Raw genomic sequence first — 24,494 nt, forward strand, 5'->3', positions numbered from 1 at the left:
AAACTCTAAGATAGAAGGGAGATATAATTAAATGTTATAAAATAAGACACTAATTTGGATATGAATTAAAATTATGAGTCATTATTATTGGACTAAACTTGGATACAATTTCAAGGTGCTTTTGGTATTGTTTTACTTAGATAAAAATTTAAATAACACTAAAAACACTTAAAAAAAACATATTATTTTTGTCCATTTTTATATCGATGCCATATTATTTTTTCAAAAAAGTCAGTTCCTAAAAAAAAAAATCTTTTAGATGCATTAAGTTAAGTGATTGAAAAGTCTCAAGGGATTGCGTGATTAACATAAATACCAAACAATGTGGTTAAGTACCTTGTACGAGAGATAAACTATTTTAATTAGGAAAGAAAGTGAAATGAATTTTCAGGTTGTATGAGGAAAAGATATTAAATGAAAGAAAAAATTTAATTTAATTTATTAGATTTTATAAAAAGTAAAAGAAAAGAAATTAGTACATAACATAACATTTTTAATAAAAATATGTAAAAATAATGATATTTTACTCCTTTATAGTAAAAAGCAATTCTCTCTCACTTTCTTTTTCTGATTTTGAACAGACTGCAAACAAATATGAGTCTCACCTTTATTTTTTCTTTTTAATCATTTAAGCTTCCTTGCAGATGATTCAAACACCAGAAAAACTATAAATACTACCACTTTCATCTTCTGTCTTTTTTTCCTCATTCATCCATTCAAAACAAACCCTAAAGTCAAAAGTATCACTACTAAAAATTCTCATAAAATTCTCATATTACATGAGAATTCTTTTGTGATTTGTTAAAAATATTTACAAGAAAAAGATTCTTTTCTACTATTTTTTCTAAGAATTTTAATTGACAGATAATTCTTTTGTGAATAATTGTTTCTTACAAAATTATAAAATTCGCAAGTATTTTTTACAAAATTTATTGCGAAAAATGTTTTATACAAAATATTTTACAAAAAATTCGCAACAATTTATTTTTCATAACAAAATTTATAAGTATTTTTTACAAAAAAATATTCAAAACAAAATTAGTAGGAAATATGAAATTTTTTTAGATACTTTAATATCATTTGTTTTATTAATCGTAAGTCATAAAAAAAGTATTTATTTATGAATTAAATATGTTTTTGATCGATATAAAATATTGATAGTCTTTAAACTTTAAAAATAAATAAATATAATTCATTTTTTTAATAACGTTAAGTCTTTATTATATGTTCAACGTTGTTTTAAATTGACATGTAAGTTTAAGTTGTTGAGGTGTCAAATGTTAAAAATAACTCAAAAGTCAATTCGAAAGAAATATCATTTAACATGTCATAAAATAAAATTTTTATTAACAAATATTAGTCGTTAGTTTTTTATAAATGAATCCTCACTTCTAAATTAATCTTATTTTTCTAAATTATTAGTGATGGATCAAACCCACGACCTTTTCTCTTTTCTTTCTATCTAACAACTAAATAACACCCTTTGAATAAACTAGGTTTGATACTTGGACAGAAGAAGGTTTTATTTTAGATTTGTAGAAAGCTAAACGAAAGCATATATTATAGTGACAGAGAGACATGCATGGTAGTAGAAAAATGATCCATAAGGTTAGATGGTAGTAGCGTGCGTGAAATACTTAGTTACTAATACCTTCTTAAAAACAAAAAACCTTATCACTTGTTGTTCTAATCTAATCAGAACATTACAGACCACATGTTTGATATCCCCTTCATTTTGTTCAACTTTCGTTTTCATGTCAACATCATTCCACCATCCAACAACTTTATTCTTTCCAATTAACAAATTCGAAAACTCACTATTCTTCCTCTGCACCAATCTTCACTCATTATGTCACGTCAGTTCAAGAAGAACACAAACTGTAACTGCTGTAACTGTAACTGTAACTGTAACTGCTGTAATAACACATTGTACTTCCACCTGTCGTATTGCTAAACATTTTTTTACTGATAAGAAAATATTTTATTGTTCATATACTTTTTCTGTCGTCCAAATAAATCCTGAGATTGGAGGATTATTCAATCAGAATCCAGAACTTTAATTTAGAGTTAATGTGTGTTTGTCAAAACTGGATTATACTTTTCGTGTTTCACATTAAATTCACGTTCAGCATGTTTCAAAGTTGATTTAACAGGGTCTTGGTCAATGATAACGTTTATCCATATGCACATACAAATCTTACATTACAGATTACTGTTCTTTGGACAAGAAGCTTTTCACATAAACTTTTAAAATTGTGTTTGATAGATATAATTTATTAGATTTACTAAAATTAAAATTATGATGTATTTGAATGCAGAGAATGTTGATTCGGCTGACAGAAGTCTTATCAATCAGTCTCAGGTTGACGTGGTTCGTTCTCTTTTTTATTCATCTACTTTTACCTTATCCCAACAACATCAATGATCATATACATTTATTTTTTTAGTTATTCTCAACGGCTCTTGTTTAATCCATTCTTTCAATTCTTCTATTCGTTGCACCTTCTAAATAGTTGTGTATGTACTGTTATGAAGGTTAAAGTATAGAGTAGAGAGGTGTTGATATTTGGTGAAGGAAGGTTTGAAAGTGAGGAAAAATGGAGGTTTGGATAGTGTTGAAACGATAGCATGCATCGGGTGAGGCAAGGGTGAGTGAGAGAGACGTAGAGAATGGGAGTTGCAGTTATGGTTGAAGATGTTTAAATTGGAAGTCAAATGGTAAAAACCCTAAATATAAAAAAAATGGGTCTACTCTTGTTTGTTTGCGTGGATGAAGAAGACTTTTGTTCAAGAGTACCACGCGTTTACGACAACCAGAACCGAACTTATGCAACGAATAACAACTTTATCCCATTACAATAATACCTTTTAAGTTGGAACTTCTCACTTCTCATCCAAAAGCAGATTAAAAGTAAATACAATACAGTTTGGCAATAATCCACTGTCAGAAAAAGACCTTAGGATAAATTTGACAATCAAAGCCTAAATTCAAGCTTAGCGTGGATCGTTGAACAATCAAATTCTTTGAATATTAAACCAAACCATGTAAGCAAAACACTCCAAGGAATGTAATATATGTATTATATATGAATAGAATATGAACTGAGCACAATTCGGCACGTGTTTGAGAAAAAAAAAAAAACTCATTCTATGCGAAAGAGCCGTGTACAAGACCTCTATGTCCGCAGACACCAAATGCATCTTTTCATAACACAAAAATAAACATGATTTAGTTGGCTACTTATCGTCGACAACATGAGCTGTATTTGCTTAAATTCCAAGGGTCGATCCTTTGGAGATTTCCTTTAATCATAACATCGATAAACTAATGGGCCTTTTCAGACTGTACATAAGAAACCCAACTTAAAATCATTGTGGATCAAGCAAGGGTATATTGCTTTCATCAAAATCTGCAGCCATCAGGCTCTTGCGTTTGCACCAACATAAGTACCCAGGGAGTGGGCCATCATTTCCAATAACCCAGACATGCTCGGCAACATCGCCCAATGTCATCCTTTTTTCTGGGTCTGCATAAGTTGGGAACAATATAAAATGAATAAAAATTAGGATGATGATAAAATTACGTCACCGAAAATGATATATACAGTTAAGCCTGTGAAACTTGAATGCTGCGTACCTTTGCACAGTAATCCTTCTATTAAGTTCTTTAACTGGGGATTAATGTCATCTGGCAGAACTAAAGGATCATTGACTATCTGTACAAGGAAGAAAACAGCAAGCTCAGATTTCTGTGATAGGATACAAACCCGTAACATGAATTCTACGTGATAATATCTGAGGTTAAGTTAATATATGTCATACTTTGTCATATGTATCTTGAAGTGTATCTCCAAGAAATGGGTATTCACCCAATATCATACAGTACAAAGTAACTCCTACGGCCCAAGTGTCAGAAGCTTTACCATGATAAGTAAGACCTAAATAATATCAACAAAACTGCAGTTAGAACATGTACTTTTCATATAGTCCATGGAGAAGGGTCTTGCAAGCTTGAAAGCAAACCTCTAACCTAAACAACATTCTGGTGCAGTGAAAACAGGAGTGCCAGGTGATCGACGAAGTTCATCATTTCCATCCTGCAAAATGAAATCAAGGTTAGGTATTGATTCCTAATTAGTTGAGATTATATCTACACTTGTGATGTCACCAATATACCACAGGAATGTGCTAGGAGATGTCAAACACATTAGTTAGGAGAAAAAAATTTCTCCCTGATTGATCACTTTCAACTTCCTAGGTTCTGCCCCCATTCTCATACCAGCTAGATTGTTATAGGTACCCCCAAGAAAGAAAACTAAGTGTCAAAATAACAGCTATGGACCTATTTCCAGCGATAGTTTCAAGAGTGGAGTCAGAATCCTATGGATTTGTTGCAAAGACATGCGCTATCAGCAAAATGAAGTAAAAGAATCAACAAAAATGAGGCTTCTGACTCTTAAATTATGTCATTCACATATTAATGACTTCCAGCTTTCAAGGACGCCTTAACAAGATACATTCACCAGCTTTCCTTCAACCAATCAAATTTCAAACTCCCTCATAAAATGATGTCCTTTCAAGTATCAAATTTCGAATACACAAGTAAAATAATATGAGAAGCCTGGAGTAAATAATCAGCTTTCACATCTTTTCAAGAATTTGAGTTTAGTAATTACATCACCTCAAAAGCCTGGCTGACACTGAAATCCACTATCTTTACTGTGCCATGACGAGTAATCAACAGATTATCAGGTTTTATATCCCCATGCACTATATTCTGCATTAAAACAAATATCGAATCACCATAGTAACATAGTCAAACTATTTTAAAGCATATAACATCAATGAGCCCGAGCGTGTCCAATAAATGAGATGCTGGTTCCAGTTTTTAAGCACGCATATCTAATATATGTATTTCTATTAATATGCAAAAATATACTTCAGCCAACTATAGGCAAACAAAAATAAATATTAACAGCTTCAAGTTGACAGAAAAAACTGATTTTAAGTCTGAGAAGAATAACATACATCAACGAACAAGAAACTGAGCAGTGTCTATTTGCAATTCAATTCGTAAATGTTTTTCTTTTTATACAGAAAAAGCATAGAAATGTGAAAGACATGAACTAAAGTAAATATAAAAACTACAGGCATATGATTGAAGATAAAAATGTGCGTTTGGGATAGAGGGGGGCACTGAGTCATCATTAACCACAATAAGATTTGGTTGAGAGATAATACGTGAGCATGGAGATATCTTAATCCTGAGACTATATCACGCAAGTATTTCCTAGCAGTCTCTTCACCTAATGCACAAGGACGACCTGTACCCTCACACACCCATTTGCTTTCCACATATTCAAGTACTGTAAAAGTAAAAAACAGTAGTTAAACCAAGTACTTAATAGAGATTCTTATTAAAACTTGAGGTTCAGGTTAAAAAAACATAAGAACAAATTACAGGAACAATCTTCTCTAAATTAAAAAACCAAGACACTAGTATTGGGTACCCATGTAGAAGTCGTCTGACTCTGGGTCATCAATAACTTCAATGAGATTGACTATATTAGGATGTTCCACCATTTTCATAATCAGTACCTGAAAATAACGTATGCCTATTAAAATACTGAAGAGACAGTAAAGAACATCCCAATAAATGAGTTAAACATTATAATAAATCATAAAATAAACAACATAACATAGGAAGAAAAATAAAAAGCGAACTCTTGGCAAAAGATTATAAATATTAAAATTTATTGGAAGAACCAAATTGCACATGACTAGCTTTTGGGGTTGAATTAGGTTAAGATTCAAAATTTAAGAACATATAAGAGCCTGTCCTAAATCCGACGTGGTCATTTACCATATTATCCGCACACCAAGCCCAATAATAAAAGGCGTGAGATGGAGTAGAAGTTAAAACTCAAGTCTCACATTAACTAGGAATAGTGCCTAAATAGAATTTATAAATGGGGAACAACCCTCATTCTATGAGCTAGCTTTTGGGGTTGTGTCAGACCCTAAGCTAAAATTCTAAGAAAATAGAACATAAAAAATTTGCACTCGGAAAGTTTCCATTTTCGAAAACTGACCTATATGCATACTTTGGTATAAAAAAGAATACAGACGAAAATATATTCCATAAGAACAGAAAATCTCTAGGAGCAGAAAATTTAGAAGTAGTTTCAATATACTGTTAGTGAAGTTAAAGAGCCATATGAAGCAGTTGGTGGCCAGCAAATAGCTGCCAGGTAATAACCAACATGTTATCAGGTTCAATGAAAATTCACACTTGGACTATATTTCTACCACAAATTATGATTGAAGGTGTTAAAAAGAAAAGGCCAATGATCCAACCATGAAATGAGAACTCCATACTTGTTCATAGAAAGATACTAAGGATATATGTATATACCTCCCTTAGAACATCAGTCATGGCAGTCTCAAAGGGTGCAACGCGAAGCTTTTGTAAATGAGATTTGTGAAAGGACTGCAGTTGAAAAAAGTTAACCTCAATAAATGACTATCTTTGCCCTTTTTCACGATAATGACATTTCACACATGCATGTTGCGATGAATAAGTGAGCTTTTTATTAGAGTTCTTATGTTCTTCTCAGTCTCTTAAAGTAATATAGTATGCAATTTCTCAGTCACACTAGCTGGCTGAATCATCTACCAGTGTCACACTTCCCGATTATCAGGAGCAGCGACTACTGCCCTGTTAAAAACCTTCTATAATAAAATAATCTGCATATTCACTCAAAAAGTGTTCATACCTTAATTGCATAGTGATTTCCGTCTAAGGAACTTCTATAAAGAGCCTGCAATTTGTATAAGGGAAGGGACTCAGGACAGTGGATCCAATGAGAATAGACGAAGCATAACTTAAAAACTAAGCTTACCACTTTGGCATAGCTTCCAGAACCAATTTTGTACTCTCGGATGTATTCATTTATCATCTTGTTCCCATATTCATCCTGAAGGAATGAAAGCATTTAAATAAAGACCGTGATAAAAAAAGACGAAGATATTCATCACAGTACAGACGTTTGCCCGAATACAGTTAACAACTGTCAGGTAAGGATAGACGAAAAATTCAAGACCAAGATTACCATGTAGGATGTAAAGTAATCTCTCTAAATCTATGGTTACAACTTGCAAATGCAGAAAAGTAGAATAAGTCAACAACTAGACATAAAAAAATTTACCCCAAGCATTTCAATGTTTAGTCTTAATACAATGTCATATGACCAAATATGTAAAATAGTGTCAAACCCAACTTCCCTTTATCATGTAGGGGTCATTCAAAAGTAAAAGCAATTCTTTTCTAACTATATTAAATAAATTTCACAAATATTCAGGCAAAGGTTTGGATACCATAAAGTGATGAAAACACACATGACTTCACTGTTCACTCGCATATCAAAACTAGTCAACCTAGTCTCGACGTTTTACGTTTGACTATAAACTGAGAAAAAACTAAAAAGCTATCTCCACATATACCTCTGAGCGAACAAGTTCAATAGTCTCCTTGACAGGAAATGGCCTACAAACCATGCCATTCTCAGCTCTAAAGTTCAAAATATCCTCGGAACGGTTCCGAACAACATGCGCCTCATTATCATCTCCACTGGTGGCGTTACTAGTAACATCACCACTAAACGACTCATCACCTTCAGTTTCTACATCATATAATAGGCCATGGGAGAGGAAATTGCTGATGCTACGCTTAGCCCGACGCCGTCTAGGTTTTTTCACAAATCCGAAGCAACCACAGCAGCCAATCATTTTGGAAAATGAAAATCTCTTATAATCTCCCATCACAGCAGTAACTCACCTCAAACGGCCAAAGCCAATATATCCTAATAACTAAATTGTCTCTGCTGACCCTGCAAATTGCTTTCACAATAGGAATCTCATCAAATGGGTAGGTTATCTCAACACAGCTGCAAGGATTAAGCACAATCATAAAACAGGATTGGACTTATCCCTTAAAGAGATGATGATTACCTGATACGAGAGGAAGAGAAGGGCCTCAAGCCCCGTTTATCATTACTATTCTAAGGGATGCCATTCGGCTAGGTGGAGAAAACGGCTACAGAAATTAAAGCCGCAGCGATTCACACCCAACATTGTGATAGCTCCAGTTTATAGTAACGGTTGCAGGCTCAGCCCACAACTCACCACCAACAATTCGTTGACCTTTTACACAAACAGGAACAGGAAAAAAATTTAAAAATGATTAAAAGTAAAAACTACAGATTAATAAAATAACATTGGGAAAATAGAAATAAGAAAAGAACAGAAGCCCATCAAAGAGAAACGTCAACGGCTGAGTCTATTATTATTATAATTATAAAAAATATAGATAAAAGTTCAATAATTTACCCCTCCCTCTTTTCCTCCAGGGGGAAAATGACAAAATGGAAGAACCCTATCCCTGCGGTTCCGAAAGTCTAGAATTCCAGCACGAATCGACGGCCTTTAGAGTAAGACTCGGAACCCTAAATCCAAAATTGAATCGAGAGAGTTGCAATTACCACAGAAGGAACCCGAAGGAAACGAAAACCCTATTACATTTGCAGTTGTGGATGGGGAGGAGAAAAGTTGGAATCGAAAATCGGAATGCGGAAAAACCCTAGGCGGAGGAAATCGATCGGTCGGGAAGGGAGAGAGTGAAGAAAAAATGAATAAATACAGGGTATTGTGAAAGTGCGAAGCTAAAAAGAGGGGCAGTATAGCAATTAAAAAATTTGTTCAATTTTTAGGAGGAATCCAACAACGGTAACAGGTTGGCCACATTGGGCATCACTCATTTTTTCAGACTATAAATACAATTTATAACTGTTTCTTGCATGCCATTTCTCATTATTAGAACACGCCATAAACGCATTTTTGTACTTTAAATAAATTTTAATAGTTCATCACAATTACAATCAAAATCCAATTTTTTCAACTATTAAATTTTAATAATAACTCATATCCATTTATATCTGTTTCTACCAAATCACTTTTTAGAGGTCGAAATTTTAATCTTGAAGTCAACTATTTGGGGAGTTTGGTTTTCTTTAAACTCAAATATAAGATTTTTTTTTCTGTGCAGCTTCTACCAGTAATGTAATATTTTGTTACACATGTCTCTATTATTTTTGTAAAAATAATCAATTGAAAAGTGAGTACATTTAATTTAATACTTCAAAAATATAAATCACATCTTATATAAGACATATTCTTCAGGAACAAATTGTTCACATGTTGTGTAATGCATATGTACGCCTCCAAGACAAATTAAGGGTGTACCATAATGTTTCTCATCGCAATAATTTGTTCAATGGAAGGTTCTTGTTTGGTACTGGTCACATGCACAAACGTTTTGCATTTATTATTCACCAATGGGAGGTTCTACTTGTTAGAAAATGCTCACAATTTCTTGATGACACTGCATCGCATGGTTTGATTTCTACTCATCAAACTCGTGAATTTCAAATGCTCAACACATCCTTTTACATTTCAGTAAATTTTTTACCATAGATTACGTCAATCCAACTTGTCTCATGAAGAAAAGTCTATATTCCTAAGTTTCAACATTTTACTGTTCACTTTCCTCACACCAATCATGAGAACAACTTGTCTTGCAAGTTGACAAATCAGTCATCTTTTTCAGTAAAAGCATAAATAAAAATGCCATTTGTGGCGTATCTTGCATCAGCCAAGACTTTTTTCTTTTATTGCACTTGACTTGAGACTAGACTGTTATACAGTTGACAATTTTTCATGGATGTTCCAAGATTGCAAATCTACCGTGACGTATTAGTAGGAATCATCTTGAGACAATTGAGGATTGTTCTTGTAGCAAAACATTCTCTGTCTATGCACAAGAAGCTTCAACAGCTAAACTCTTTGCAACTCCTCTACAAGGATCTCCAAATGTATCAGTTGACACTCCAACACTACAATTTCTTGATCCAATGCAGGCCTGTTTAAAATCATTTGATGAGTCAGTCTAAACCAAAGCAAAAAACATCAATGTCACAAGAGGAAGAGGAAGCTAAATAACACCTTCTGCACAATAGACAAAGTCTTGCTGCTGCTGCAGCGTCCATGGTAGAAGTTCCCACAAGTTCCAAGGGGGGTTCCGTAGCTTGCAAATTTAATGGAAGAGATGACCTGATTCTGCTGAGGGCATGTGAGTGATAGCACAGGACCTACTTCTCTTCCTGATTCTGTGTACGAGTTCCACAATTCTACTGGTGGTGGATGAGAATCAGATACATGTGCACACAAACTTTCTATCTGTTTTGTGACAAAAGATATTTGTGTTGGATCACCTCCCTTTTCCTCAAGCAAAACAAGGGTGTTGCCACTTGGTTTCAACCACGATCGTGGTACATGATACCTGCAGGATTGGTGAGTGCCTCAGTGATATCATCAACCAAAGATTATTTTCATTTTTCAACTTCACTCTTTTATGGTATCCAACACTCACAGTGTCTGTGATGGTTTTCCACAATTCCTGCGGCATTTGGATGCACTGTAAGGTCCTCTGTAATTGCAAGATTCTGTGCAACCAGCATCTGAAGCTACAAATATAGGCCAGTATCGGCCAATGCTTTGTCCATTCACCCAAGCCTCACCTTTCCTCATTCCAGTGAAGTCAATTGCAACTGGACTTGTGCCGGATGGAGCAGCAAAGGTTGTCTAATCCAACATGAACTACATTAGTTAGTAGCAGAAGTAGTGTTCCCAACATTTTAATTATTGTATGCTAATGCAAGTTGAAGATAGACATTGCTGGTAAAACTATATGAAGATATGGGAGTTGTAATAATTCTAAATTCCCTTATTCGTAACCAGTAAAACAAGGAAATGAAAATCAGATTACCTTGTACCAAGTCAAAGGTTGGTTCTTAGGGAAGGTAGACTGCGAATTCCACTGTCCAGAACTTCCACTAGACAGGCCTAAGTCTTCACCTTTAAGTCCAACCTGCATCAAAAAAATTAAGACTGCATTCTATGATTTTAACCAAAACAAAAATATGGAATCCAGTTGACCTCAGTTTTATATCTTCTAGTCTCTTGAACTAAAAAAATAGCACTATTCTTCTTCTGTCATGAACTTATTGATCTATGAAATTCATTGGCGGGAACAGAGAAAATGACTGTAACATACAAGTACACTTTATGGATAGATTTAAGTAATACATGAATCTCACCAATGTTTACTTGTTTAAGTTATGTACAAAGGAGAAAGAATGGAGTTTAACCAAAGGAGAAAACTGACTTGATATGTCCACTTCTGGGAGGAGAGATCAAGTGCACTGGCATTTGCCAAACCTTTCAGTATCACTGGACCAGTGATACCTGCTCCTGTTAAGTCAAAAAATGCTCCATAGTTCTGTTGTGTGTAAGGTTTAATTAATCGATGTTAGTGATCAATGATATAAATCACTGGACGAGCAAGTAAGATAATGTGGAACAGAAACTAACAAGCCAATGCATAATTGCATACTATAAAAAAATAATTTCATATCTTGTAAATTTGTATATGCAGTATGGTGTGGAAAATTTAACCTGAAGTCCCACAGTTAAACTCAAGAGATCAATTGTGTTCTTTCCAGCCACTAGGGTGACAGGGATGTCCACAGTGAACTTGGCTTTGCCACTGTTGCCTGCTTGACTCCCTGAGTAGTTTTCAATAATATGGCAGATAATTAAAATTAATTAATTCAAGAAGAACTTAATTGAAAGAGTAAACTCTGAACATTTCAGGAAAGAGCAACAACGAGCCTGCAGTCCTTAAAATGATACCAAGGTCAACATAACCAGCAATTAAATATGAATCTCAATTATATAAAACAATAACATAAGAACATTCAGGAAGAAAGAGTTGTAGATACATAGTTACCCCGATATATAATCAGTTCTAATTGTTTTACTATTATTTACCTGCAAGCTTCCCATTGATGAAAGCATGAAGACCATGACCAAGTGACTCAATATGAAGGGAAGTTTGAGAACTAGCACCATAGTTATGATCAATGCTTTAAGAAAGAACAAAGAACAGTGTTAACATGGTAGAGAGAACTATAGGTCAGAGGAAAAGTCTTTCAACATGTAGGCCTAATATCTACCTTAATGAGTACCACAAGTAATCACTTTTATCAGCTGTTGTATTTATTTGCTCCAATAATCCAGTTTGTGAGAATGGATCGGCCTTTGAAATACCCACTGGTTCACTTATCCAACTCCATCCTGCACTAGAAGTTTCTGAAGAACCAGCATCTTCTTTTGAAGATTCTTTTGTGAAGCTTGAAACTGAAGAAGCAGAATTAATCTGCCATGAAAAATGTGATTTTAAGTATATGCTACTTGCTTTTTGGACTAGCCAAAAACAATTTTTTTTTTACTATATTCATTACACTTTCATATTAACTCCAGCCAATTAAACTATTTATTAGATTGGGAAAATCAACCAACAACACATTTAATGTTTTGGAGCCACTAATTAGTGAAGACACGTTAAAATGAAAAAGAAGTTGATGAGATTAACCTTTGCAGTGTTAAGCACTACATTCTTGCAGTCTGGTAAGATGCTCACAGACCATGCAGGCAAGTGATATGAGTTGCCACTGAAATTTACGGTTGCATCAGATGTGGTGCCTACATTAGCAAGGAAGGCTGAGCATACAGATCCTGTCTTGTAAACTGCAGCCTGTGGTTTAGATAGTAAAAAATACATTATGGAGAGACAATTTTTTCATAAAGTATATACGTGGTAATGCAGAACAAAAAAAATAAGCATCAGTATGCAATGGCATTATTGCAAAAGGAGGTAACCAGTGTAACCTGTGACAATGTGTCAGTGTACCAATTCAAAATTAAGTTAGCATTTCACTATCACGGGGCATTTCAAGGGAAAGAAACTTACAAAAAATTTATATATAATGGACCAAAATTTTGAACATAAACCACTCATACCTCAAGGTTTGGACCAAGGGATACAATTGATGGATCAGTAGCTATCAATGCTTCTTCACAAAGCTTTATGGCCTTATGAACATCTTTAAGGTGACCCCATTTAGGCTGTCTAACAATTCCTGAAGCATATGGTAGAGATATTTTTTAAAATCCCACACAAATTTGTCGACTGTAATTTGTCTTACATAAATAATTAATAAATTGTACATCATACAATATTGTTCATCCAACTTCATCAATGCATATGGAAGCTAAGCTTCCCTCAACTGACAGTTAGTAGCACGATTGTGATGTCTGCAATATCAACAAAATAAATGCAATGTGAAGGAAGAGTGAGGGCATACCATACTCATCAATAGGTGCATCATAATCATAACTTGTAGCAATGAAAGGTCCACCAGAAGTTCGGTCAAAGTTGGTCCCTCCATGGTACTGTTTCAAAGCAAGCAATATTAACTGTATCATATTCTTTCTGGAAGTATCATATCAAATGAAATGCAGACACCACATTTAAGGTTGCATTACCATATAGTAATTTTGAAATGTTCCTCCTCGCTGAAAAAAGCGTGCCACAGCAAATGCAAGATCTTCCACAGGTCTGAAAGGGACAGCACCACCAAATGAAAGAAACCTACCGTTCCAAAGAATTTAAAACAACAGAAACAAAGCCTTATTCCAAAAAAGTTCAAAAGATAGAGGAAAATAAAGAAAAAAATAGACTCTAATATGAGATACAAAAACTAATCAGATGACATTTCAAGGTCATTGAAATAACTAACTGATTCAAATAGAAAAAGATGCTAACCATCCACTCCAATTCTCAGTCCACATTTTTGGTTTTGTGTTAGAGTTTGGTGTAAATTGATCGCAGTAAAATCCATTGCATGTATTAATCTGCGGGTTGTTACAGTATCAATAAAGTAAAAAGAATGTAGACAGAAGAACAACCTGCTTTCTCCTTCAAGGAAGACAAACAATCTAGTAAAACATAAACCACCAACCCTTGATGTTGAAAAAGAAACAGGAGAAAACTTACAATTGGATCAGGAGCATCAGCTTGTTGACACATGACCCATGGAACCCCTGTATCAAGAGATGTAGCCATAGTTGCTGCCCACTTGATGTAGGATTTGCCAGCAGCACCGTAGGAAGAATCAATGTTTCCATACTCATTTTCAATCTGGCAATTGAAAGTACTAATATTATCATATTGACAAACTATGGTAATTTACAGCCATACCTCAAAATCTGGATGTTAGTAATTCCTTTTAAACAAAAAGGTGTTTTCATTAAATGAGACTAATTTGTATGCACCACCAATGTAAAGATTTTTGCCCTTGATTAGAAAGTGTTAGGTATGACATAAAAGATAGTTATTATAACAATCAATCCAATTATGATTAAATTCTTGTTAGATTAAAAGAAGAAAAACCTGAGATAAAATAATAGGTCCTCCCTGTGACGCATATAGCTTCTCTTGCTTCATCATATCCACAATTTTGGCAGTGAACCGCTTCATTTCTGCCTGAATACAAAGTTGTTGATGAGTAAACTCGAATCCAAGGACAGCACCACAGAACAGAAGGAGGAGAGTTACCTTGAAGGGTTCATTATCAGTTCGGAACTTGATTCCAGGAATGAAGTGCAACCAAACAGGGAAACCACTGTTGAAAAATGAAATCCCCCAATTAGACATGAACACCCCCAGAAAATAGAACACAAAAAGGAACAAACTTTACCCATAGTTCCATTCAGCACAAACGTATGGACCAATGCGGAGATGCACATAGAGACCTGCCGCTGCCACTGTCTTCACAAATTTCACCAAGTCCTTCCTCCCATCAAAATCATACTGCCAATTTTTTCTTATTAGTCTTTTCATCCAAAACCACACAAAGAATCTGCTCAACATTTCATGCTTCAATAAATGCAATGCTGATACTGGAAGCCGTAGGAGAATGCAAAATTACAATAAATACAAAATGGAAAGCGAACAATCATAACCTGTCCTCGAACCGGTTCGTGTATGTTCCAAAAAACATAAGTCTCTATCATATCCAATCCTCCATCTTTGGATTTTTGAATAAGGTCTGGCCACATCTGCAACATTTCCCTTCTAAGTTCAAAAACCACGCAGAAGTCAGAGAGAGAGAGAGAGAGGGAAAGAAAAAAACCTCTGGAGTACTACGAGGGTAATGAATGGAACCGGAGATCAAGACCCTGCGTTTGCCATCGATAACTAATGCTCTGTGATCATACTGCACATTGGCACAGAACAACCCCGGAGTGTGAATACTGAGAAACCAAAACAGAGCCAACACAACATGCGTCGCTCTCATGTTTTGTCTTGTAGATTTTTGAACGGAGAGAAAGGAGAAAACCCAGAAGGAAAGGAGGAGGCTTTATTGAAACCAAAATGGCAACAAATAATGGGGTTGCCTTGTTTGTTAACACAATGCAAAGCGATCTTGCTTTGCTTGATTTGTTACTTGTGCCGGGCCTCACATGCGTGTGAAATGCAAATGCTGCTTTTCGGAGAGAGATATAAATGGGAAGTAAAAGTGGTTGAACTGAAAGAGGTAATAAAACTTGGAGAGAGGGAAGGGAATCAAATGGGAGAAGAAGTAGAGTGAAGAGTTGAGCTAACAAGAAGCTATATATGTAGATTAATGATTTATTTGTTATTTGTTATTTATTCTGCTTGAGAAAAGGACACTCCATGTGTCAGATTTGTGTGTCAACAAAGAACAAATGGTTGTCGGTGAGATTGTCGTTTTGGTCTGTCGGCGAGTCAATGGTGAAGAAGGGTGAAGCATAGGGATTGGGGTCTTACCAATGACGCATTTTATAGCAATGGCGGTCAAAAATGGTAGTTAAAAAGGAAAAAGTAGGATATGGTGGAGAAGGAGGAAACCGTAAATGGTGAATTTCATGACTCAGGACAATAATAAGAGGTATATGTTATACATTACAAATTGCTTAAGTTAAGATTTGTGACAAAATCTAAGTATGGTTTAGGTAAGAGAGACACAAACACAGGTATAGCAGCTGTAACGAGGAATGACCAACCTGTTTCAGACCATATTTATTCACCCAAGTTTTTTGTTCCTTTTACGGTATTTTTTTGGATTCAGTTGCATTGCATGAAGCAGCGTTTTGTTTGTCTTATGTTAACTTTACTTTCCTCAATCAAAAATAGTCTCTAACATTGAGTCTCTGCCAAAAACCACAGCTTAAAATAAAAACTAATTATTTTTCACCTTTTATTTCCTTTTATGTTCTCTTGTAACCAACCAACAGGGAAATAATAAAACACAACTATGTTAGAAATAGTTAGTATAAAAAAATATATAATCACTCTTACAATAAGTAGGGTAACATGATCTAATTAATTAGACTGGTAAGAGAAAGATGCAACTTTTATTCAATAATGACCCGATTGACTATAAAACTTATTAATCGCATTTTATACAAAAATTGTTTCTTTTATTTAGTAACAATATTTTTTGTTTTATTTCACACAACCAAATCATAATACTTATTATAAAAGTAAAATCTTCAAACACTTATTCATGTTTTTTATCAATAAAATTCATTAGACGAGAGTCTACACTTATTATTCTCATTCTCTAGTCGATAATTGACTAAACAAGAGAAATAGTTGACTGAGGAAGGAAATTTTTGAGCAAGAAATCATATTGACATGAATAGCTTTATTTCTTTCATGTTTTCATGTTTTTTTCCTTAAAATTAGGTTAAGCCAAAATAAAGAATTACTTAGCCACTCTTAGTATATTAATATCCTTATTTGATTTGCTTTTTTGTTACTCATATTTATCTTTGTTCTTATAACTTTTTTTCTTCACCAAATTATATGTTAGATGTGTTAGTAAAAAAGAGTATAATTAATCACCTTTTTTTTCTATAATCATATAAATTAAACATAAAACCCAGAAAGTTATACTAAATAGTATATATATGAATAATTGTAAAAATATAAAGACGAACGATTTATAAAAGAAAAAAATATGCACAACTCATGCATGAAATCACTATCAAAAAATGATAAGTCAAAGTTTCTTAACCATTTAATTGATTATTGGAATTGAACTAAACATCCAAAATGGTACCCACCATGACATCATGTTGTTGGAAGGAAAAAGAAAACATGGTTGTATATTTGTCTACTACGTACCCTCCACTCAAGACTTTATGGAACAAAACCAGATATTTCATATATGAAAGCAAAACACAACAAAAATTCATGACAATTTTACGTTATCTTTTATGAATTTAAATATAAGTTAAAAATCTCGTATTAATAAAAATTAAAAAGTTGATTACTATATAAAAAATAAAATAAAATTCACAAACATTAAACTTTGAGATTTTATATTAGAAGTTCTATCAATTCTCTTCTCTATAATCTTATCGATTTATCTCAATAAAAGAAATTCTAACTGAGACAACAAATTTCACCGAACAAAACTTTACAACAATATTTATACGTTGGTCTTTTAGTTTCTCAAAACAACCTCAAATATTGTTTTATTTGCTTAGCTCTGCAAATTTTTTAAATTCGCAATTGAAAACAGAAAATTATTAGATTAATAATTTTGTGATTTTATTTTAAAAAAATAATATAAAATGATATGATTTTATAATTTTATATTCTATTATATTTTCATATATATATATATATATATATATATTAATAAAAAATAAATAAATAAAATAAAATAATAAATTTCTCCCAATAACATATATTTTATATCTTTGATATATCTTATATCTCTCATATTTTCACAATCTCTACAAATTTTCAATATTCATATTATTCCATTCCATTTTGTAATAATATGGTTTTTAAAAAGTTATAAATCTATATTCCAATTAAGTTTGCATCAAATTCTTAATATCAAAATGCAAACTTAAAAATATTTAAAAATATTTACGTTCTTTTCTATTATTTTGATCAACTCTAAATCAACTTTTATTATTTATAAATGGAATAAAATTTATGTAAAATTAAAAGTAAGCACACTACTTATTTTGTATTAGAATAAATTAACTCAGTATTAAGATTTAAAAGTAAACACTAACTACTTTGGTATATACATGTATATTAAAAAGATTTAATATTTCAAATAAAGGTAAAAGTAAAATAAAGATATTCAAAATTTTACATTCTGAGTGGAATTTAAAATTTCAGAATAAAAAAATCATACTAGCAGGGTTGATCACTTACTTCAATTTCATTCATCTACTACCACACCTAAATGACAATGATCTCTTCCTTATCTTTTTTTTTTTTTTTCTGAATATCTTGAATTTATGATCTGAGTATGAAAGAGATTAATTTGCAAGAACCCATGGATGAGTATTTCTTAAGCAGCACACCCACCATTCAAATATTTTTATTATTAGGGTTCATACTTTATCACCTAATTAAATTAAAAAAAAAAAAACGAGATCGTGGGACCATGAAATCAAAGCCACACAATTAAAAAAACAACTTCTCCTTCACAATCGCTTCTCACATCGTATTCAGCACTAAATTTTCTGCAATTCCGATATATTCATATTAAGAAGACTTAAATCTCTTGATTTCACACTGAGGTTCAGTTTATATCAAAACTAGAAATATCTTTTAGAATCTTTTTATTGAAAATCTTATTTTTTAACAGATAAGTTCTTCGAGATTTTTTAATTTTGTATCCAATAGTTTCACAATTGCATTTAAAATTGTTCACTAATCTTCAAAAACTGTGGTTTTAAAGTTTTGTAAACAAAACTTTGGAGTTCCTTTCAACCTTATAAATCCATTAAATTCTATCAGATCTTGTACTATATACATTTTTTATTTTTAAAAATTTCCAAATTACAACGTTCGTACATAAGATCTAAAATTACAATATATTTTTAATTACTTCAAAATACTTTTTAAAATGCACGACTTTAATTTTAAGGTTAAGATATCTTTTTTGTACTAATTTTCGTCAAGTTTTGTCAAATAAGTATGAATTTTGATTTTGTGTTCAAATAAGTCTCAATTTTCATTAATTTTGTTCAATTGGGTCATTTTTTTATAACATTGTTTAAATCATTAACGGCCGTGAACAGTGACTGTCATGTGTCACTTCGTGATTTTTTTGAATTTTTTAAATTTTTCTTTAAATATTTTATTTTTTTTAAATGTCCACGTGTCAACCCAACAGCGTGTCACGTGTCAAAGTCAATGTTCTATATATAATTTGGTGCTTATATTTGTTATTTTTATTTAATTTTTATATTAAAATTCACCAGTTTTATTAAATATTTTTATATAATATATTAAAATTCATATCATTATAACTTTGATATAAAAATTAAATTTGGTCACATCTTCAAAAGAGACAAAATTGATCAATTTTAAACAAAATTGAGACTAAATTGAACAAAAATAACAAATATAGAAACCAAATTAAATATAAAACATTAAATTTGACACATGACACACTACTGGATTGACACGTGGACATTTTAAAAAAAATAAAAAAAAATCTAAAAAAACCACGAAGTGACACGTGACTATAATTGTTCATGCTCGTTAATGATTTAAACGGTGTTAACAAAAAAGACACAATTAAGATTGATGAAAATTGAAACTTATTTAAACACAAAATCAAAATTATGACTTATTTAATGACGAAAATTAGAAAAGAAAAGTATTTTAACCTAATTTTAATTTGATGCATACATCACTGCAATTTTAATATACATGGATGGATTTACATGACAAATAACAACTCTGATGGAAATTTGGATAATTACCAAATGCAGTAGGGACAAAAATCAATGATATTCAATTTTACGTAGTTCAAAAAGCTATTAACATAGTTTTTTTTCTTTTTTTTCTTGACAAAGTTTTAAGCTATAACAAAAATATTTAAAATTTAAGAAATTAAAATAATAAAATAAGATAAAAAAGAGATATAATGTCTCTCTCGTTCTCGTACCAATTTTGAATACTTCCATTCTTGTATTCCTTCATTTCCGTCTCCTGATAAATATTTTGTATTTGACTGTTATTTTTAAAGTTTAAAATAACATTAATTATTTATTTATATTCTTACATTTATCTTATTTTTAATTAGTTTCATGTTATAAACATTTTATCAAAATAAAATTTTATTATACTGTATGATTATTCATAAAATTTTAAACTGGCATTTAAAAAAAGTAGCTTGGATATGAAACAAACTAACATAAAAGTATGAATTTTAAAATGCATTTCATTGACTTAAATGTCACTTCATTAAAGAAGCAAGTGTGTACCAGCCAACAATAGTTGTCATTTTTTTCTTCTTTCATTTTTCTTATTTTCGAATAATATTTGATTTCTTAAATTAAACATGGAAAAAGATGGATATCTATATTGCTCCTCTTAAATAACTCATTTTTAATGTTCTTTTTGCTTTTATTTTTCTTTTGTTTTATTTGAAGAATTCTCCTTTGTTACACAACTACCAATCATCTTTACAAATTGTTTAACTTATTCATTATTTATCAAGTTTACTTAGATCTTTAATTTATTCTTCCATTATAATTTCAATTATAATTTTTTTTCTTATGTAAACATTAATTTTATCAAATTAATTTTTTTAAAACATATATTTGATCCTTTTTGTTTTAAATTTTTATTTGTTGTTGATTTTATTATTTAGTAAAAATGTTTGAGTATCAATTTTAATTATTCAATGATGTAAATTCTTAGTTTATAAGGTAAACTTGAAAAATGTATTTTTTTTTTCTTTTCTCCTTAGTGTTTTAATTTTAATTACTCCTCTTTCACCGTACAAGTTTTCATTTTCTCTTCAAATTTTCCCTTCTCAACATTTACAAAGTAATATATATTATAGTTATTATTAAATTTCGTGTATTATGAGTTATCCGATCAAGAATGAAAGATGAGAACAATAATAAATGTGAAGTTTTACCATAAAGAAAGAAAGACTATAAATGATTATGGATATGAAGTAAAGAAAGAAAGACACAAAAAGCATAACAAATTTTGTTGGCTATAAAATAACCACAACAAGCTCATTTTAGTTTCAGATCATTTTATTTAATATAGAAACATCTAAGAGAAGTTCAATTTTTTATGTAATTGTCTGGGACCACACTTTTTTCCACCAATTGAAGTTGATCGAATACTTTCTTTCTTTTAAGTAATTCATGGTGTAAGCATTAAGCAAGTGAAGCAGACATGTCACATGACAAAACTCTGTTTGTTAAAACTTATGTTTTCTGGTTTGATTCCTCAAAAAGGAAAAAAAAAAAAATAACGGTTCTCTGCTTTGTAAAATATTCATTTACATTGCTATGGCCGCAACATTCTTATTGGGGCAGCTTCAGCAACTGTTTAGACTTTGATTACCTATTCCAACCAAATTTTGAAACCTTAATTATCTGAATTAGTCATCAAATTGGTTCTGATAATACCTATTCTTAAAACCCACTTACATTTTTAATCCAAACCAGGAGAAGCTTGTTACTGAATCTAATTTTATGTGAATCCCCTTTTCCGATTAAAATGGAGTGCAGCTGAAGAGTGGGATTCAGATCATTTCCTGTTCCTATATAATGAGATATGATTCGCTGTGCAGAGATACATTATTTCTATCTCATAAATCATTCATAATGAAAAGTGCTCGATTACCTGATACATTATTTCTCTCTCTTCACTATTGTTCTTTAAGAACATAAGATTCAAATTGGTGTCAACTCAAATCAAGCCTTTAAAGCATAGTTCGCTGACGTCTGACCAAGATAATTATATTTTATAAATGATTAAAGATGTAACTTTAAACCAGTTATAATTACTTTTATTTATATCAGTATCTTAATCAAATAACCACTATAGCGACTTAAATTTCCTTACTTGAACGGTGAAGATCAGGTCAAAATGAGTGCTTGTGGTGTTAGTTTTAGGTATATATCAAAGCAAACAGCAGTTGCTAATTTTAACATAACTAAGTTGTCAACCTTTCAAACCTCATTAAACTTTGTCTCATTGTTTTAGGGGCTGATGGCCATGATGTCAAAGTATCTATACTAGATCATATGATGCAAACAAAAGAAAAAGTTGCAGAGAGAACGGGTAAAATAACTACCACTTCCTTCTTTGTATATATGCATAGGACAATGAGAAAATTCTATGAACTAAAGCAAATAGCGCAATGACCCACAGGCATTCAACACCGACCAAGTAGCAATGCATCATAGGTTACATGTTACCGTCCATGTAAGATTCATCCAACTCTCTCCACCTGATGAATTCATCATTGTTAAAAAGTGAATTTTAAACTAATTCAACCTTACAAAATTTATCGATAAGATGAGAAAGTTCCAACGATAGTAAAACTTCCTCAAATCGGAAAAATAAAGAAATAAATTAGGGACTTGTTCCTTAAGATATCAGCAAAACAAACACTTTGATTCTCTTACCTATTTCAGAACAATTTCCAACTTACAAGCGAACGCAAAGCAATCATGGCCATCTTTTTTTGCCCCCACACCCCACTTGAGATTCCACTGTTTTTCCTGCATTTCCAAGCAAAATCCCTCTCCATTGACACACACACACCACCTTTCAATAATGTTCATAATCTAACACCAAAGCTTTGCTAAATGCTAACCAAACATTCCACCTAATTTCAACCTCATCCTCATGAACACCTCAATAAATTCCACTCTTCCATTCACTCACACACTCACTCACTCACTCACTGATTCTCATAACACAAAACATGGTGATGATCACGATGATGATCACGAAGATGAAGAAGAAACACCCTCTCCTCTCTCTCTCACTTCTCCTAACGCTTCTCTGCTACACCACCACCGTTTCAGCTCAAACCCCAGCACCAGCACCATCCTCATCCCCGACAGACATCATCAGAATCCTCAAAAAAGCAGGAGGCTTCACCACTCTAATCCGTCTTCTCACCACAACGCAGGTCTCAACCCAGATCAACGCCCAACTCCTCAACTCAAACAACGGTTTAACACTGTTTGCACCCAACGACAACTCCTTCCAAAGCCTCAAACCTGGCTTCCTCAACTCCCTCAACGACCAGCAGAAGAACGAGCTCATCCAATTCCACGTGCTTCCCACTTTTGTTTCCATCTCAAACTTCGACACTCTGAGCAACCCCGTCAGAACACAGGCCGGTGATGACCCTGATAGGTTGGCCTTGAACATCACCAGCTCCGGGAACCAAGTGAACTTGACAACGGGTGTTGTTAACGCCACTGTTGGTGGCAGTGTCTACTCTGATCACCAGCTTGCGATTTATCAAGTCGACAAGGTTCTTCTTCCCAGGGACTTCTTCGTTCCCAAGCCTCCACCACCTGCTCCTGCACCTGCAAAGGCTAAGGCTTCTTCTGCTAAGACTTCTTCTGCAGATGGTCCTGCTTCTGCTGATACCCACTCTTCTGCTATCAGTTTCAAACTCAAAATGTGGGTGTCTCTTGCAGTTGCAGTTGCAGCTGGAGTATTCTCGTTGTGACCGTGACACCTTCATGAACCACGTTACTTGGGTCCAATGTTGTTGTGCTTTTTGTTCATTTCCACCTGCTTTTTTGTGATTGGTTGGATTCATGGGGAATCGTGAACTTTTTGTAGCACTTTTCGATGATTTTCTTCTTTTTCATTTTTGTTTTTGTATTCGGTCCTGGTGAAATATGTATTCGATTTTGAAGGTATTTCTTTCTCTTTTTACTCGTTCGTGTCTCATGTTACGTACATCGAAATTTTTGTGTAGTCTTGGAAGATGCCAACAAGTAATCATGTTCAAATGCTTAAGCACCAAGTGTGTCTGTCTCGCTAAAAACCAGAACCATTTGTGTTTTCCACTTTTCAGAAAAACTAACTCTTTCTGATAAACATCGTATCGTTGGGTTGGAATATTTACACAAGCAAAATAATATTTTAACTACTAAATTTTTACAACTTTTTCTTACAACATTAAGTGGTATTTTTTAAATGGTTTCCTAACTTTTTATTTTTTTATTCTCAATATTTCAAAATCATTTAGAATATAACACCTCATGTTATAAAAAAAAATTATTAAAATTTAATAGTTAAAATATATTTCTTTCCATAATCAATTTTTGTTGGATAGGAGAATAATGTTGACAAGTTTTCTAAGATAGTACAGTGATAACAAGTTTGGCTATTTAAGTTCCTTTTTAGTTTGAGAAAATATTCTCTGTTTTTTATAAGTTGTAATTTATGTTTTGAACGTGTCTTCTTCCTTTTTCCAATTACGAATTATTTGTATAAGTGTATATATAGGATGTTTGACTTAAACATGATTAGATTCAATCTCGTAATTGAAGTGGTAAACTTAATGTTGGTGAATGAATTAAAATATATTCAACATTCACTAAAAGTCGCAACGAAATTAAACTGTTTTTTTACCGTATTTATCCAATAGAATATAATATTTTAATAATTTTTTTTTTCATAA

The 24,494-nt window shown here is 32.4% G+C and overlaps 3 protein-coding genes across 5 annotated transcripts; 1 reads left to right on the plus strand and 2 right to left on the minus strand.

The window, feature by feature from the left end:
• Positions 1-3,057: 3,057 nt before the first annotated feature.
• LOC114185167 (serine/threonine-protein kinase GRIK2-like) lies at positions 3,058-8,806 on the minus strand. 3 transcript variants are annotated; one of them, XM_028072729.1, is made up of 13 exons: positions 8,389-8,805; positions 8,011-8,202; positions 7,504-7,889; positions 6,903-6,977; positions 6,777-6,821; positions 6,416-6,490; positions 5,511-5,598; positions 5,242-5,366; positions 4,682-4,777; positions 4,031-4,097; positions 3,823-3,938; positions 3,638-3,716; positions 3,058-3,527 (listed from the first exon to the last, which is right to left on the minus strand). In XM_028072729.1, exons 3-13 carry the CDS (start codon positions 7,819-7,821, stop codon positions 3,370-3,372), a joined length of 1,242 nt encoding a protein of 413 aa, XP_027928530.1. In that variant the 5' UTR covers positions 7,822-7,889; positions 8,011-8,202; positions 8,389-8,805; the 3' UTR covers positions 3,058-3,369. The 3 variants fall into 3 exon arrangements, with proteins under 3 accessions (XP_027928530.1, XP_027928531.1, XP_027928532.1); XM_028072730.1 differs by having other exon boundaries at positions 7,504-7,899; XM_028072731.1 differs by lacking the exon at positions 6,416-6,490 and having other exon boundaries at positions 8,389-8,806.
• Positions 8,807-9,461: 655 nt separating this feature from the next.
• On the minus strand, positions 9,462-15,617 carry LOC114185367 (beta-galactosidase 8-like). Its single transcript, XM_028073053.1, has 19 exons — positions 15,153-15,617; positions 14,983-15,078; positions 14,718-14,830; positions 14,576-14,642; positions 14,411-14,503; positions 14,015-14,158; positions 13,784-13,872; positions 13,504-13,609; positions 13,323-13,410; positions 12,979-13,097; positions 12,551-12,712; positions 12,132-12,334; positions 11,947-12,041; positions 11,572-11,681; positions 11,282-11,395; positions 10,883-10,984; positions 10,487-10,698; positions 10,060-10,396; positions 9,462-9,976 (listed from the first exon to the last, which is right to left on the minus strand). The coding sequence occupies exons 1-19, from the start codon at positions 15,315-15,317 to the stop codon at positions 9,869-9,871; spliced, it is 2,523 nt and encodes an 840-aa protein (XP_027928854.1). The 5' UTR covers positions 15,318-15,617; the 3' UTR covers positions 9,462-9,868.
• Positions 15,618-22,713: 7,096 nt separating this feature from the next.
• LOC114183648 (fasciclin-like arabinogalactan protein 12) lies at positions 22,714-23,743 on the plus strand. Its single transcript, XM_028070730.1, has one exon. The coding sequence runs from the start codon at positions 22,770-22,772 to the stop codon at positions 23,529-23,531; it is 762 nt and encodes a 253-aa protein (XP_027926531.1). The 5' UTR covers positions 22,714-22,769; the 3' UTR covers positions 23,532-23,743.
• Positions 23,744-24,494: the final 751 nt, after the last annotated feature.

Source organism: Vigna unguiculata, chromosome 5, assembly GCF_004118075.2.
Source record: "Vigna unguiculata cultivar IT97K-499-35 chromosome 5, ASM411807v1, whole genome shotgun sequence".
Lineage (NCBI taxonomy): Eukaryota > Viridiplantae > Streptophyta > Magnoliopsida > Fabales > Fabaceae > Vigna > Vigna unguiculata.